The 17,302-nt window shown below is 39.7% G+C and overlaps 2 protein-coding genes across 4 annotated transcripts in view; both read right to left on the reverse strand.

The window, feature by feature from the left end:
• Window positions 1-17,302, reverse strand: part of LOC137256520 (kinase suppressor of Ras 2-like) — a 37,840-nt gene that overhangs the window by 19,664 nt on the left and 874 nt on the right. For 2 of the 3 annotated variants that reach the window (XM_067794372.1, XM_067794364.1), the window contains exons 2-6: window positions 14,853-14,993; window positions 11,510-11,654; window positions 10,095-10,521; window positions 9,065-9,273; window positions 4,707-4,782 (exon numbers count right to left, since the gene is read on the reverse strand). In XM_067794372.1, coding sequence (XP_067650473.1) covers window positions 4,707-4,782; window positions 9,065-9,273; window positions 10,095-10,521; window positions 11,510-11,654; window positions 14,853-14,993 — 998 coding nt within the window. The remainder of the gene's footprint in view (window positions 1-4,706; window positions 4,783-9,064; window positions 9,274-10,094; window positions 10,522-11,509; window positions 11,655-14,852; window positions 14,994-17,302) is intronic. The other variant, XM_067794381.1, reaches the window with a different exon arrangement.
• Window positions 1,770-3,952, reverse strand: LOC137258709 (mucin-17-like). The gene is made up of 2 exons (XM_067796407.1): window positions 3,944-3,952; window positions 1,770-3,569 (listed from the first exon to the last, which is right to left on the reverse strand). Exons 1-2 carry the CDS (start codon window positions 3,950-3,952, stop codon window positions 1,836-1,838), a joined length of 1,743 nt encoding a protein of 580 aa, XP_067652508.1. The 3' UTR covers window positions 1,770-1,835.

Here is a 17,302-nt window from a genome sequence, read left to right on the forward strand (position 1 = left end):
GTGCAATACACTCGACAGCATCAATGGCGGTAACTGATTAGTGGAAACAATGTCCAAAAGAATACATCTTACACACTGTATAAGAATACAGACTTACTGTAATTCACAAGTATGAGCCACTAGCCAGATGTCAGAGTCTAGCAAACATGGTTAAGGGCTAATGTAGTGTCAGAAATAGAACGGAAATACTGTCTTGTGCAGCTATGTCAAGACTGGTTTGAGAAGTAACTAAACATATTGTTTGAAAGTGATGGACTCAAAAGATGAAGTTGTTATTACTGATCTGAAACATGCAAGATGATGCACGTCTGCTTGTAATATTCCCTATGATGGTCTTTTGTTTTATGGATCCTCAGAAAAATTTCATGAATGTGACTTAAAAAAAATGGGAAGTCTGTCATTCCAATCTCTACAAAAGTCAACAAAACGATCTTAAAACAAGACAATGTTTTTTTTTAAATTTGTACCAAATATGAAACATTCATGACAGTGGGCAGCAAATGGCACAAAAATGTATCTGTCAACTAAGATTAAAAACAGCTAACTGACAATATCTTGGAAGTATGAAAGCACTTGTTTAACATCACATTTAGTGACATCAGGATGTCCTGGGCAAGTCCAGACCAGACTTTCCCAGGACTGATGTGGTGAGTATTTATCAACAACACTGGGTAATGATGACATGTGATTTAACCTGTCATCTTCAGTCTGACTGCCCAATCTATAAAGTTGTCTCAGAAGACCAGCATATGCTTCTGGAGACATGAGACATCCTGTAATCCTACATCTACAGCAAGCCTTTTAGCGTAGTGGAGTCTTTTGGTAGGATATGTAATGATTTTTCTACTTCTGACACTGAAGTCACGAAACTTTATGGCACAGACTGACATAAGTATTATTTTACTTTACTGAATTTTGGCTCAAATACTCAGCATCAATCAGAAATAGATTCTGTTATGTCCCTGTCTAAAACTCTGACTCTGGCTATGGGATTAAAGGATTTGAAACAGAATGTTGCAATATTACGCATGATATACTGTCAGTGAATCTTTGTTCGCAGATGCGTTATATACTTAGGCTTATTCATGACTGCAAAATCGTGAGGAAATCTGTCAAGTGAAGACAAGCAAATGTCAAGATATAGTTCTCACCAGAAAATTTTGAAAATGAAATGGACAAATCTGATATTTGATACTATAAAAGCTGCATTGAAAGCTGATGTAAGTGTAGCAGAGTATTGTGTGTGTGCTAGCAGAGGTTACTTGGGAAGGCTTCAGTGTAGCAATGTTGTTTAAAGACAGTGAGTTCTATTGAGGGAGGCTTCAGTGTAGTAGCAATGTTGTTTAAAGACAGTGAGTTCTACTGAGGGAGGCTTCAGTGTAGCAATGTTGTTTAAAGACCGTGAGTGCTTCTGAGGGAGGCTTCAGTGTAGCAATGTTGTTTAAAGACAGTGAGTTCTACTGAGGAAGGCTTCAGTGTAGCAATGTTGTTTAAAGACAGTGAGTGCTACTGAGGGAGGCTTCAGTGCAGCAATGTTGTTTAAAGACAGTGAGTGCTACTGAGGGAGGCTTCAGTGTAGCAACATCTAGTGTGAGTGTGTTGAAGATCGTAAGGGCTACTGAAGGAGGTTTCTATATAACAGAATGTTCTGTGAAAGTGTAGATGGTAGCAGAGGCTACTGAGGGAGGATTCAGTATAGCAGTATGTTGTGTCAGTGCAGATGCTAGCAGGGCTACTGAAGTAGGCTTCAGTGTAGCAGTATGTTGTGTCAGTGTAGATGCTAGCAGGTCTACTGAAGGAGGCTTCAGTGGAGCAGTATGCTGTGTGAGAAGATACTAGTAGGAGTTACTGAGGGGGGCTTCAGTGTAGCAGTATGTTGTGTGTGTAGATGCTAGCACGGCTACTAAGAGTGGCTTCAGGGTAACAATGTTGTGTGAGAGTATAGATGCTATCGGGGCTACTGAGGGAGGTTTAGTGTTTAGTTTTACACCACGCTCAACTGAGGGAGGATTCAGTGTACCAGTATGTTGTGAGAATATAGATGCTAGCAGGGCTACTGAGGAAGGATTCAGTGTAGCAGTATGTTGTGTCAGTGTAGATGCTGGCAGGGCTACTGAAGGAAGCTTCAGTATAGCAGTATGTTGTGTCAGTGTAGATGCTAGCAGGGCCACTGAAGGAGGCTTCAGTGTAGCAGTATGTTGTGTCAGTGTAGGTGCTAGCAGGGCTACTGAAGGAGGCTTCAGTGGAGCAGTATGTTGTGCTAGTGTAGATATTGGCAGGGCTACTGAAGGGGGCTTCAGTGTAGGAGTATGTTGTGTCAGTGTAGATGCTGGCAGGGCTACTGAAGGAGGCTTCAGTGGAGCAGTATGTTGTGAGAATATAGATGCTAGCAGGGCTACTGAGGGAGGCTTCAGTGTAGCAGTATGTTGTGTCAATGTAGATGCTAGCAGGGCTAGAGAAGGAGGATTGAGTGGAGAAGTATGTTGTGTGAGTGCAGATGCTAGCAGGGCTACTGAAGGAGGCTTTAGTGGAGCAGTATGTTGTGAGAATATAGATGCTACCAGGGCTACTGAAGGAGGCTTCAGTGTAGCAGTATGTTGTGTCAGTGTAGATGCTGGCAGGGCTACTGAAGGAAGCTTCAGTATAGCAGTATGTTGTGTCAGTGTAGATGCTAGCAGGGCCACTGAAGGAGGCTTCAGTGGAGCAGTATGTTGTGTCAGTGTAGATGCTAGCAGGGCTACTGAAGGAGGCTTCAGTGGAGCAGTATGTTGTGCTAGTGTAGATATTGGCAGGGCTACTGAAGGGGGCTTCAGTGTAGCAGTATGTTGTGTCAGTGTAGATGCTGGCAGGGCTACTGAAGGAGGCTTCAGTGTAGCAGTATGTTGTGTCAGTGTAGGTGCTAGCAGGGCTACTGAAGGAGGCTTCAGTGTAGCAGTATGTTGTGTCAGTGTAGATGCTGGCAGGGCTACTGAAGGAAGCTTCAGTATAGCAGTATGTTGTATCAGTGTAGATGCTAGCAGGGCCACTGAAGGAGGCTTCAGTGTAGCAGTATGTTGTGTCAGTGTAGGTGCTAGCAGGGCTACTGAAGGAGGCTTCAGTGGAGCAGTATGTTGTGTCAGTGTAGATATTGGCAGGGCTACTGAAGGGGGCTTCAGTGTAGGAGTATGTTGTGTCAGTGTAGATGCTAGCAGGGCTACTGAAGGAGGCTTCAGTGGAGGAGTATGTTGTGAGAATATAGATGCTAGCAGGGCTACTGAGGGAGGCTTCAGTGGAGCAGTATGTTGTGTCAGTGTAGATGCTGGCAGGGCTACTGAAGGAGGCTTCAGTGGAGCAGTATGTTGTGTCAGTGTAGATATTGGCAGGGCTACTGAAGGAGGCTTCAGTGGAGCAGTATGTTGTGTCAGTGTAGATGCTGGCAGGGCTACTGAAGGAGGCTTCAGTGTAGCAGTATGTTGTGTCAGTGTAGGTGCTAGCAGGGCTACTGAAGGAGGCTTCAGTGGAGCAGTATGTTGTGTCAGTGTAGATGCCAGCAGGGGGCTAATAAGTGATTCTTCAGAGTAACCTTGTTGCTATGTGGCTGAGATATTGCTGATGTGATGTTAAATTTTAAGTCACAACCAGGTGATGCTTCAGTTTAGCATTGAGGGGCTTTAAGAACAACATGATAAACATGTCTACAAAATTTTAGCCAGTCTGCAGATAAACTTCAAAGATCAGTTACAGTGTCATTACTAAGACCGTCAGAGAAACAAGTTTCCTTGACAGTTTGTAACAATCAGATTTGTCCATTGATGAATCAAAAAAGAAATGCAAGGGAAGTAAAGTGCCTATGTCCAAATGAAGAACCATCTCACTTAGTTCTAGTTGTACGTGAATAAGGAATTCTTGGCATAATGTAACTTCTTTTGGAACTTCCAGACTAATCACATGAGGCTAAACATACTGGAGGCATGTTTCAGGTATTTAGCTATAACTGACAGCATTTTGCTCTTTAGATTACACTCTTTAGATTCTTTTGTCAAGGATTGTAAAACTGACAATACACCTGAAGGACATAGGCACTTTGAAAATGAGCTCATTTTGATTTCCCACTGATTTGGAAGACTTAGTGTGATTTAAAATACTGGATGTGGAATTACTATTTTGTGTCAAGTGTTATTTGATTACAAGACACTTAATTTTGGCAAGATAAGAATTAATTTTGGTATTTTGTTACATGAAATGAAAATGAGCTCACAAACTCTCTGAAATACAAGACATGGGTTGGAGAAAACACTGACTTTATTATTTAACATGGTAAGAGACAATAATAAGAGTCATTAATATGAAAAAAGTTAAAGATAAGATTCAACTTTACTTTGTTTGAAAATATGAGAGATCAGATAATTATCAACAACTCCATAAAGTGTCATATGGTAAAATACAATTACAAATAATTACAATTTTTAATTACTAAAAGCAAATATATTTAACATTTTCTTGTCATATTTGTTTGTAAGGTAAAGCAGTCAACACCATGCAAACATTTCGAAAGACTATTGTAAAGATTGTATACCAGTTACACAAACAGCACAAATACACTGAATACCCATCAATCTAAGATAGTAGAATTTTTTCTGAAAGTGCCAGTCTTGAACATTAGTTACTGGGTGAGTGTTGACTGCCTTGTTTACTGTTATGGTAATAGACAGTAGTGGTGCACTTACCTATGGTTGATCTGGTGCTTCATCTTGGGCCCCAGGTTCAGAGGGGTCTTTGGAGACTTGGGCACTGTCAGAGTGTCTGCAACACACATACATCCTTCTCTCACCAAGTTCAACTCAAGTCAGTATCACCGCTATACATCTGTGTGATCTGACTATACCATAAAACACAAGGATCCAAATGTAGCACTTAAGTGGACCCACTGTACATACATCTGCAGGATCCCACTGTACCATACATCTGCAGAATCACACTGCTTCACTAAGTTTTATAATTGTATGAAACAATCAAAGTGTACATACATTTTACAAATGATCTCTCTGTATCATAAAACTATAAAATGATGTCAAATAAAGTTATGCTTAAAATAGTATTATGCAGCTGAGTGTTCCAAATCAAGAAAGGTTAACTTTCATGATCCAGGGTTGGCTGAAAAGTTCTAAGCCTCACTGTGAAAAAAAGTTACAAAGTCCACGTTTGTAATTTATTTTCTACATAGTCCACTTCCAAGTTCACACACTTTTGCCAGCGATGCTGCAAGGCCCGAAACCCGGTCAGGAAGAAATCTTCTTCAGCTACCCTAAAAAAATCAGTCACAGCGGAAATGACGTCATCGTTACTTGCAAAATGGCGACCGGCGAGTTCCTTTTTCATTTTGGGGAACAGGTGGAAGTCAGAAGGAGCCAAATCAGGTGAATAAGGAGGATGGTCAATGAGTTCAAAGCCACAATCGCGGATTGTTGACATGGCCACCACCGATTTGTGAACAGGCGCATTGTCTTGGTGGAAGAGGACACCTTTAGCGATCATCCCTCGTCGTTTGGCTTAGATTGCTTCTCGCAACTGGTTCAGTAGATCAGCATAGCATCTGCCGTTGATAGTTTGACCTTTTTCAAGATAATCAATGAGCAGAATACCCCTGGAATTGCAAAAGACTGATGCCATCACCTTTCCAGCTGAAGGAACAGACTTGGCTTTCTTCGGAGCTGGTGAATCAGGATGCTTCCACTGTTTTGACTGTAGTTTTGTTTCTGGTTGAAAGTGATGTATCCAGGTCTCATCCATGGTTACAAATCGTGCCACAAAATCATCGGGATCTGCTTCAAAACGACGCAAATTGTCAAGGGACGTCTGGAACCTGACACGATTCTGTTCTGCTGTCAAGAGCTTTGGCACCCATCTTGCAGAAACTTTTGTCATTCCTAATTCGTTGGTGATAATATGCTCAATCCTCTCATGAGAGATGCCCACTACACTACGCCGGTCGCCAATATGTCGAGTAGTCAATCGTCGATCATCCATCAACATACTCGCGTGATGTTTTCTGGAGTGGTTGCTGTTGAATGCCTTCCTGAGCGTGGGTCATCATCAAGGCTTTGTCTGCCACGCTTAAATTCTGCAGCCCACTTCTTTACTGTGGAAAATGAAGGAGCATCATCCCCTAGAGTGGAGACCATGTCAGCATGTATCTGTGTTGGGGACATCCCTTTCTTTTGCAAGTACTTGATGACTGCCCTGTATTCAGTTTTGTCCATTTCTGATGATTTCAGAGGGTAGGTTTACCAAAAGAGCTTTAGTTGAGATAAAACTATTAGTACGTTTGTAGTTCTTGTGTCTATGATTCACTAAATGATTGCCCTCATTGGTGGCAAACACCTGTCTCTACCTGGTGGGGAAAAACCACTCAGGCTGAGAACTTTTCAGCCAACCCTCGTAGCATAGAGCTCTGCTATCTCACCGTTCTTACAGAGATTATGTCAGGTTCATTTTCTTATGCTAAACAGAGTACTTATACCAACTACTTCAGCACAGTTTAATGGTTTGGGAGACTTTACATAGCCTGTTACAGTTCTTGCTTCCAAAATTTTCTTTGAAATGTGTGATCACTGGAAACGAAACATTGTGAAAATGCCTCCTGGAACAGGGTGCTGCTGTACAAGGCAACCTTAGTACTTGGACTACCTCAACTCTATGTGAAGGTATGGGAGGTAAGATTTCTTTGTACAACAACACCTAGGATCTTAATTCTGAACACTCTTCAAAATAACTAAATCCTGAAAGAAGACCATGGAATCGTAATGTCCAGACTGTACAGGTTATATATATTATGTCAAAATGTACAAGACTTTTACACAGCTAGCATCCTTCTACACAGCAATATTTCTCCACAGTGCACAGGCATAGATGAATAGCAGAGGCAGACACACAGAGTAGCTGTTTCGAAGAGAGCAGGAGTTTTCTAGACTCAGACACCTGGGCTCCGTTCTGGCAATCAGAGCGTTTAGCAGTCCTAGCACTAAAATCAGTTTGTCAAACAGGGTTAGGATCAACACTACTGGACAATCACATGGAAAATATGTTATTTAATCAAATAGAATTTCTGATAAAGGGACAATATTTGGCATTTCAGTGAGTGTGTGAGCATGGTTTCAGCAACGTCATGTCAGGGGACATCAGAAATGCGCATTTCAGTAGAACATGAATCCATTTTTCAGCTTAGTCTTGCTCTGTGACACACAGTTGTATAGTGTTAGTGAGGGCATCTGACAGGGTTCACGCATGCAAGGATGTCGATACCCTTACAGACAATGAGTTTAATGATGTGGACATTCTCACATGGGAGTTGTGGACCTCATAAACATAACAATGTGGACCTAATGATTTAGGAATGTGGACTTTTTCTTATATGGATGTTGACCACATAGATCAAACATGTAAGACATGGTCTAGACATGTTAGGTCTTGAAAATCAAAATTCAAGATGACGTATATTCTTCACAAAGAATGCCTTGCATGAATACAGATTCTGCACACATAGAGACTACTTTTGAGCACTACTTTGAAAAAGCACAAGACAAAAACTGATTGGAAGTCTATATATTGCTAGAGAAGACACACTGAGAACTAACTTTCACATCAGTAGGCACAATACCCATGCAACACTGGCCTGCATACCTCCACATGCATACACACGCCTCCAGACACACTGCGATACCTTGACCTCATCTACAGCAACACTGTAGTACCTTGACCTCGCCACAGCATCCGTTGTAATACCCAGGCCTTGCTTACAACCTACACTGTAAAACCCTGACCTCCTCTACAGCCTACACTGTAATATCCTGACCTCCTCTACAGCCTACACTGTAATATACTTACCTCCTCTACAGCCTACACTGTAATATCCTTACCTCCTCTACAGCCTACACTGTAATATCCTGACCTCATGTACAGCCTACACAGTAATACCCAGGCCTCACCTACAGCCTACACTGTAAAAAGCAAACCTTGTCTACAACCTACACTGTAATTCCTGGACCTCATTTACATCCTACTATGTAATACTCTGACCTTGCCTACAGCCTACACTGTAATACTCTGACCTCATCTAGTCTAAGCTGTAATATCCTGACCTCCTCTACAACCTTCACTGTACTATCTTGACCTCCTCTACTATCTACACTAATACCCTGACCTCATCTACAGCCTCAATAACTCAATGGCCGATAAATACGAAATAAATTCTTTACAGTTATTTTTGTAAAATTTACTTTTAACTATCACTATCTTTTTGGTCCTTTCATTAAGATGGTAAAGGACAATTTAAATGCTTTTCAGAGCAAAATATCCATTTTCAAAAATAAGAACTCCAAGGAATATTCAACCTTGTGTGAATTCTGTTCAGAAACATACATCAGAAAAGCACAGCAAGGTACTAAGATTATCATTAATAAATGAATCTAACCCTTTATAAATTCTAGGTGTTAGTCCAGTTGAGCAAAAGCTTAGCAAATCAAACATCACAAATGTCCTCCAACTTAAAGTATGGTGAGATGCCTTGCACTAACTAGAAATGGCATGCAAGTCATCCAATTGGTGAAAAAGAAGCAAGTTGATGAATACAAGCTGTTGACTAGCATTGCAGCATTAGTATCCATGCAGATAGTTACAGATGTTTCAACGGTAAAAACTTTTGGACTTTAGGAGACATATTTCCCCTTTGGGCGCCTCATACTTCAATCTGGAGGAGATTTGTTCTGGCACAAGAACCCATAAAAACATATCAAAGTGAGTTCAGAATATTTGTAAAACAACTTAAACAATAAATTAAATAAATCGAAAGTTGAATGAAATATGAAACAAGCAGCTTGTTTGCACAGTTCCTGTAGTGAGAGAACTTTTACAAGTGCTTCGAGCAAAGCTGATTTTCGCACTTGGTGTAACACAAAACCGAAGCGCACTATACAAACTATTAGATAATATCTCGTATAAACTGAATTATGCACAATTTCAATGGGTGTTTGTGTGGATTCTGGTACTGGCAGAGTATAGGAAGCTTCAAGCAGAACAGCATTCTTACTGGAATATTTATTAGCATAATCATCAGGCAGTATCTGCTCATGCTTGTATGGAGGAGAACGGATAGGAGAGGACACAACGGGTGACGTGTGTCCTGACTGCCCACGGCTGGTGGCACCTGAATCTGATCCCCCTTCTGTTGACAGGCGGCGGCGGTACAGCGCTTCATGGCTCCCCCCTAGGGAGTTTTGTGGCTTCTTCTTGTTGGATCTGTGAGTACAAGATGAGCAAATGTTGGAAGAGGAAGGGGTGGGTAACAATTAAAAGTGCTTTACTATATGAGTGAGTTTGGCCTAAAAGTAAAGAGACTGAGTTTGTGTAGTTTTACTTTGCCTTCAGCAATGTTGGCAGGATGAAATGGGATTCATATTGCGATTGAGACTGAGAATATTGCACATATACAGCAACAGGCATGCGTAAATATATGTGTTTCTATTAGTCATGACGGAAGTCCATTTATAGTGCTAGCAAAATGAGATGTCACACCAGAGTTTAGGATGGCTTCTCTGCTCAAACTGAACTGGCAAGTTTGCAAAATTCCTGAGGCAGAAAAACAACACATACCATGACGAACCCACTATCACAGAATTTCAGCCAAGGGAAGCAACTCTGCACAGTTAACTCCCAAGCTTCAGAGTATACACCCAGTATGGTAAGCAACAGTTCTTTGTTTTCACACATGCCAAACTTCCATATCAATTTTACCATAAAAACAACATGTCATAAATTATCTATTCAGTGGTTTAGTTTCTTCTGTGTGTTTTATGGAATAGATTATTTTGAGTTTCTTGTTTAATGCATCACTTCGTTATGTTAAGTGATACTGATTGTAATTTAAATGTAAATGATGAGTCTAGATCCAGTGTTTGATGTCATGAATATTCACCTACACAATTTGGCTCTGATTACATATAAGTCCCTGACTCTCTCCCTTCATCCAGTAAGGCATCTCTAACAGCAAATGAAAGACAAATATTCTTACCCAGAACCTCCACAAGTTTGTATATTAGAAGACTTCTTTAGCAACTTACTTTATAGGATCTATCTCAATGACTCTGTTGGCAAGCTGGGACTCATGAGACTTGCTCTTCGTGATGGTCACAATGTCTGGAAACAACTTCAAACTGCGAGCAGGTGGTGGGGTACCTCTAACCTTGGCCATGCCCCGCCCCCCATGTCTGCCACCAGGGGGTGGAGTTGGAGGGGGTGTGTACTTCTCCTTTATGTGCATGGTTGGGAGTGGGGAAGAAGGAGTGCTCTGGGGAGGGGTGGGAATTTCAGTTTGGGTGGACCCAACAAGCCCCTCTGATGGAAGAGAGGTTGTTGAGGGTCTCTGATGGAACTTTGGGGAGTTCCCGTTACACGGACTGTTGGATGCTGACTTGCTGGATGTCAAGCCGAGCAAATCTGTAAAATGCCAGTCTCCGTATGTATCCTCCTGTCCTTGTAACTGCATTTCTGCAAATGCATAAACAGTGAGAAAAGTGACAATCAATCATAGTTAGTGTGGATTTGGGGGATTAAAAATGTTGAACATCTCACATGACTGGATCGTGTTCACCATGTAATTATACTGATTGAAGAGGTCACATTGACAAACTTCTGGACGAAAAACAACCAATGGCACTTCATATTAATCATGGCCTAAACCTAAATGCCAACACAAAGTCTTCACCTACTGGCCTAAAATATCAGGGGCTTCCACTTCAACATCAGAAAATTTTTTTTTAATAAACATAAGTATTAAAGTTGACTAAAGTGATTATTAACAATTACTGAAATGAAAACCATGGTGTTGATAATATCAATCATAACCTATTGTGTTGAAACAGATGACTCTTACAAACATGATACCCAAATTGAAGTTATTATCCATAGGCTGCTTTGGAATAATGCAATACTGTTTTCATAGTTAACAATGCAGGAATCTTTCACAACTCACCTGAGATGTATGCGGATTTCTTTCGCAATAGTGCTTAAGTTACTTTAGAAATATTTATTGGGGGTTGATCAATATTTACTTAGTGCTTATCAATCAGTAACATCGATGTCAACAGCTAATATTAATAAATATATCCTTGGAGGTATTTCTGTTTTGCTATGAAAGAGCTACCTGAAGTATGAGAGAATCTATGTTACATCATCTTACATTTATTTATTGTGGGTGGTCGGTTTACTGGTTTATGCCACACTCAGCCATATTCAAGCTATGTGGCAGTGGTTTGTAAATAATCAAGGCAATCTGGACCTTTTCGATACCTTATTTGACCCTTGTATAGCTATCAATGACGTCCCTGTACACCCACCCTTGAAAGTCTGGGTAAAACCCTGGATATTACTCAGTCTATGCTCTTGGCTTCTAATCCACAATCTCTGAGTGGGCCAGTTGAAAGTATTCTACTTTGCCTGAAACAAAGCAACACATCCACAATGTACAACTTCTCACCTGTGCAGTTCTTGAGATTCTTGAGAGCAAGGTTGAGTCGGCGAGTCTCGTCACTATCTGCCTGATAGCGAGCCAACAGAGATGCCACATCAGCCTCCGACATCTCCAGTAAGCTGTCCAGAGTAATCCCCCTTTCCCTGATGCCCTGTACAACAAATATCAAATGACTGTGTTGTGTCAATTCTTCACTGTGATTTCCAGCCTTGTCAAGTGCAGGGTTCGAAATAAATAACCACAATCCAGAGGCTCTTTTCACAAAGCAACCTTTACTTAGGTTATCCTTAACTCCCATTCTTTAACACTAGACTAAGGTTACCTCAGTGACTTACAATCAACTTAGCGCTTTGTAAAAGAAGGCCAGGATTCCTGTCATACCCTCATGCCATTAGCAAAGGGCTCACATGCACAAACCGAACTTAGTGGTGCATTGACTGTAACTCCCATCCTCCAACATAGGCTTAAGATAGTCCTGTCATTAAGATCACTTCATGCAAGTGGGCCCAGATACCATTGTACAAAGTGATTCTCTCATACCATACCCCTTGCTTATGGCAGACAAAGCAATGGGGTAGTTTTTTACAATATCTGCCATAACACCATAGCACAAATGGACCTTAGTGCTAAGGTCATCTCAACTCCCATACCTTAAGTTAGACTTACATTAGTCGCAGTGTTACATTTGTTTTGTACAATAATCAATGGGATTCGTATCACCATCACCAAGAAAAGACAATCACTGAAATACAGTCAAATACCAAAAAGAGTAATCTTGACCAAAAACAATCACAAGTGTCCCACTACTTTATTTTCGTGGGTGTGCGAAGTTCGATACAACAGTAAATGACTGTGTGACTGTTCATTTATATGAAGTGGAAAATCATACAAATAAACAGGACTGCATGGTTTACTGCAGTACACTTGTCAAATGATATATACTGCAAGCTATTTCCTGAGAACCAGCACATATGCTAAACGATAATATAAAATGTAGGGATTATATCTATGGTTTAAATTAAGATCTGTACAGATGTTTTCCTTTGCAATTCAACTACAAAACTACATACTTTAGAGGCTGTAAGTTGTATAAGAAGGAAACAGAATCCCTAATTGTCCTACCCCATTTTGGGATTACTGTTATCAGGACCATAACCTGCACCGTCTTTAGATGTAGGAACAGGTACAGGACCTGCATGTATAATTAGCATTAGTGACTGTCAAACACTTACAGTAAAGTTCCTAAAAAAAATATACTACCCATCAAGTAGACTCACTTACAGCACTCACCACAAGTTATGTATGCATATATGCCTACATCAATGATAAATGTCTCCAATAACATGGGTAACAACTGCAAACCTTATGCAGATGAATTGCACAAGGATGAAGCCTCAAATTGTAGAAAAGCATGAGCAGATTTGCGCATGTGAACAGCTGTGTTTTGGTGTAAACTTTTGCTAAAAATGTGGCTATTTTCACTGAGTTTCATAACATACTGAACTCATGACAATAATCTTTTCAACATTCTGAATTTGTTTAACAATTTATCAATTCATGTGTAAATAGTGCCTCAAAACAGTATGGAATCTTTCTGGAACTATGATGATAGGCATCATTCACGGTACACACAAAAACAAGGTGCACCACTCTGGAACTATTTTATAAGGCGCCATTAAGGGTAAGTACTAACATGTACATCTTCCTGGAACTAATCTTCCAGACACCATTCAGGGTACATACAAATATGTGCACCTCCCTGGAATAACACTGAACGGTACAATTCAGGGTACATACGAAAGTGTGCATCTTCCTGAAACTACTCTATCAGGCACCATTCAAGGTATGAACAAAAGTGTGTTTCTTTCTGGAACTATTCTACCAAGCACCATTCTGGATGCATATAAAATGGGGCATTTCTCTGGAGCTATTCTATCTGGTACCATTCAGGGTACCCACAACAGGGTGGAACACCATGGACTGATGCTACCAAGAGCTACCTAGACACCATTCACTGATGATTCAGGGAGCAAACACATGTTTGACATTGAGTGTGAAAATCAACACGCTGTAATAATCAAAGATTCATGTGGACCCTTGGATTCAAATCCAACAGGAGAAACCCCTCCTCCAACTCTCCAACTTCTTCTGTACCACTGGTAGTAATTCCAACCAGGAAGTGACAGCAGGTGGTACAGTAACAGCATTCAACAGCATTTCCCGGGCCTCTTGTAGGAAGGTGTTGTCACTTCCTGATTGCTATCATCACAAGGAAATGTTGCCAGTGCAATAAGCTTCCTAAACATAGACACACCTTTGACCAGTTATGTCCTGAACCAGTAGCCTGAGACAGTGTCAACAACAGCAATGTCCAGTAAAAACATTATTTGTCTGGGATTACCAGTACTGGGATGATTTTAGTTCATTTCATTTTTTTTATAACCAAAAAGTCAGTAAATATGGTTTTACACTGTTTTTAACAATGTTACATCCATATCACAACGGATGACATCAGAAATGGGCTTCACACCTTGTACCCATGTGTTGAATTGAACCCAGGTCTTCAGTGAGATGAACGTATGTCTTTGGGCTACCCACCAACCTTAAACCTAAAACCCCTAATATAGCCGCAATACTACTCTGGGACGGGTTAAACAAATAAACCCCATAGAATACACTTGCAACACATCACCAGTGATTGTGAAAGAGAACGTTGACAATGGGTCATTTTCAGAATTATTAACCATTTTCTGAATTTAGAATTAGCCAATGTCCTATAAATAGTAAACTTCCAAATTCTAATGTGCAAAATGGCCCATGGCCCATGCCTTTCCCAATCCATGTATCACTAATCCACTTGCAACCCTGTGAGATCCATGCATTATGAGTTGATGACAGAAAGCACACATGAAATCTCCAAATCGTTGTCATCTCACCTCATAAAGAATATTTTTGTGCAGACATTAGTGTTTCCGTCTTTGTTTTTGAAACTACTCATCAAAAGGACTGGCGCAATTAAAATTAGTCAAATGTTTTGTCAATAGCAAATATATTGAATCAGGTTTGCAATCAGTTTTTTTCTTGTGTCCTTGCCACTGAAATTCACTCAACCAAACAATTCAAATTTATGAGCACCAGAAATGGACTTCAAACACTGAACCCATGTGAGGAATTGAACCCGGGTCTTTGTCATTATGAGCGTACACTTCAACCATTAGACTGTTAGGCATATGAATGTTGTAAATCATGGTAGAACAAATTCATGAAAATTATTTGAAATTTGAGGGCTTTTCATCCAGCATCCTAGCATTACAATGAAGACGGCCAGGATGAAAAGAAAAATGCTGACCTCTACAGCATCCTTTGCCACACCCACCACCTTCAGCCATTGGTCAGTCTTGGGATACTCCCCGAGTTGTTCTGGCACCACGTCAGTTGCCAGGCGTGCCTTTGCGACAAGCTGGTCACTGAATAGCTTCACTAGCTTGCTCTGCAATAAACAAAAATCAGCATCCGAATGCAGGCTAGACAAATTCTTCAACGGCAAATGCTATGAATAACAACTTCTTGATTTATTAACAACTTCTTAATTTTTTTTTCATGTTTCTGGGAGTTCCTACCCCCTCTCCAGATGGATAATAATTATCCATCTGAAGAAACGGCAAAAACTAGCCCAGAAACATTGTGAAAATACAAATGAAGTAGTTGTTTTCAATAACATTTGTCTTGTGTTGTCTAGATACCAATTCTGGCAGCCTAGGGTGTCATAAGTTCCATCAGGGCATGGTCAGTATGTAAATATCTGATGAAAGTGAAAATTTTGATTTTAGAATTAAAGGGAACATACAAGTATATGTTGAACTCCAATACAACAAACTGCTAATGCCATGGACACATATACTAGGGTTGACTATTATTACAGATCATAAAGATCAATAATTGTTACCTAAATATTGATCAATTATAAATAAATATCAGGAAAGTAACTTGAACAACGTTGGAGCAAAATACGCTCCAAAAACATCAACATCACAATGGTTGATGCCCTTGAACGAAGACATTACGTCATGTTTTTTGTCAGCGTGGCGTAAAACGTTATTGCAACATAGTAGTTATGTTAGACATTATCAATGACATGACTTTCATATTGATAATTGATAATAATTCCTCAATTAATGAAATTTTTTATTATCAATCTTTATAGCCAACTCCAATAAGCATTTCATTTCATCACATTTTAAAAAAAAATATAATAGGAAAGTTTTATACACACACCTGAGCATGAAGGCACTCTATTACAAGGAGTAAAAGCCCTGTATAAATATTTTACTGAAGAAATGCTTCATCAACTGGCTAACAAGGTTATCAGGGTCCAACTAACGAAGTATACAACAGACTTTAACATATTTTATTACTACAAAATACTATTCAGTGACACCATAAAGTGTATTTAACATGGCTATCTTCGAGTCTTGATTGCAAATTAGACACAAGCCCCATAACATTTACATTAGGTGCAACTGCAAGACACTACAGAACTGCCTCCAATACAATTCAAACATGCTTATTGTATTTCATAATCAAACCTATGTTTTTTATTATTTATGTTAACATGATTTTTTTTTATATTCTGATATTCAGAAGAATGAGTATTCAACATGTTTAACATCTGCTTACTTCTAACATGAAACTTGAAACTAGGTGAAAAGACTGTTTATCAAAATGAAGGGCATTATTCTGCATAATATGCAATGGTCATTTCGTGAGTATGTCAATTTAAAGGAAAAAAAACAACCCGTAATAGTGTAGCAGGGCTGCGTCAGTCATTTGATATCTGCATGGTTAAGATTAATGATAAGTAAACTCAAATTTCATCAATGTGATTTGAAAACTTATAGTTTTGCCAGAAAAAGCTCCAGAAAAAGCTGTCATCTTGCAGCTGCTCTTCTAATTCTAATTCTAACATTTGATCAGTTTCAGTCTGAAACCAAGGGATAAATGTGTGATCGGTTATTTCCCAGTTTTCTTAACTTAATTGTTCATGTTATTAGCTAACTTAAAACTGAGTGAACTTTTAACTGTCTCACATCAATATATGTTAATGAATACAAGTCACGAACTTGCAAGCAAAAAGGTTTCAGGGCCTGCTTCCAGCAAAGTACAGCAATGTATCTTTTGCCTTTCCATTTACTTTATTTACAAAAAACATTACAAGCAAGAATTTCTAAATAAGAAAACTGGAATTGTGTTCACATTTCACATTTGTTATCACTCATTAATCAATCATCTACCCTTTTGAAGCAAAGTCTGAGCGTTGAAATCTAAACCAATGCTTAATCATATTATGATGTATACACCTCACATCTGTGACATGGTGTCATCAATGGAGAATCACACATTCATTACACATGTGAAGATCAATCATCAAAACTAGGAGAACAGGTCCTCAGCAACCCATGCTTTCCAAAAGAACCAATTGTGCCTACTATAGGATGTGACTAACAGGACTGGGTGGTCAGACTCACTGACTTTTTTGATGTGTGTCGATATAACCTTACTGTATAGATTGATGCTCATAATGTCAATCACTGGATTGTCTTGTCCAGTCTAATGTATTTACAGACTGCTATCATGCTGTTAGAGTGTTGCAAAAGGATATGTCAAACAATAAGGATAGATGCATACAGCCACAGAAATGGATTTCACACCAGTGTCTGTTGTAATAACAAGGTTCCCTTATCACGGACTGATGAAGATGTAAAACAAATCTTACCCTTGCTGAATTAATGCACTATATCA

The sequence above is a fragment of the Haliotis asinina genome, chromosome 1 (assembly GCF_037392515.1).
Source record: "Haliotis asinina isolate JCU_RB_2024 chromosome 1, JCU_Hal_asi_v2, whole genome shotgun sequence".
Lineage (NCBI taxonomy): Eukaryota > Metazoa > Mollusca > Gastropoda > Lepetellida > Haliotidae > Haliotis > Haliotis asinina.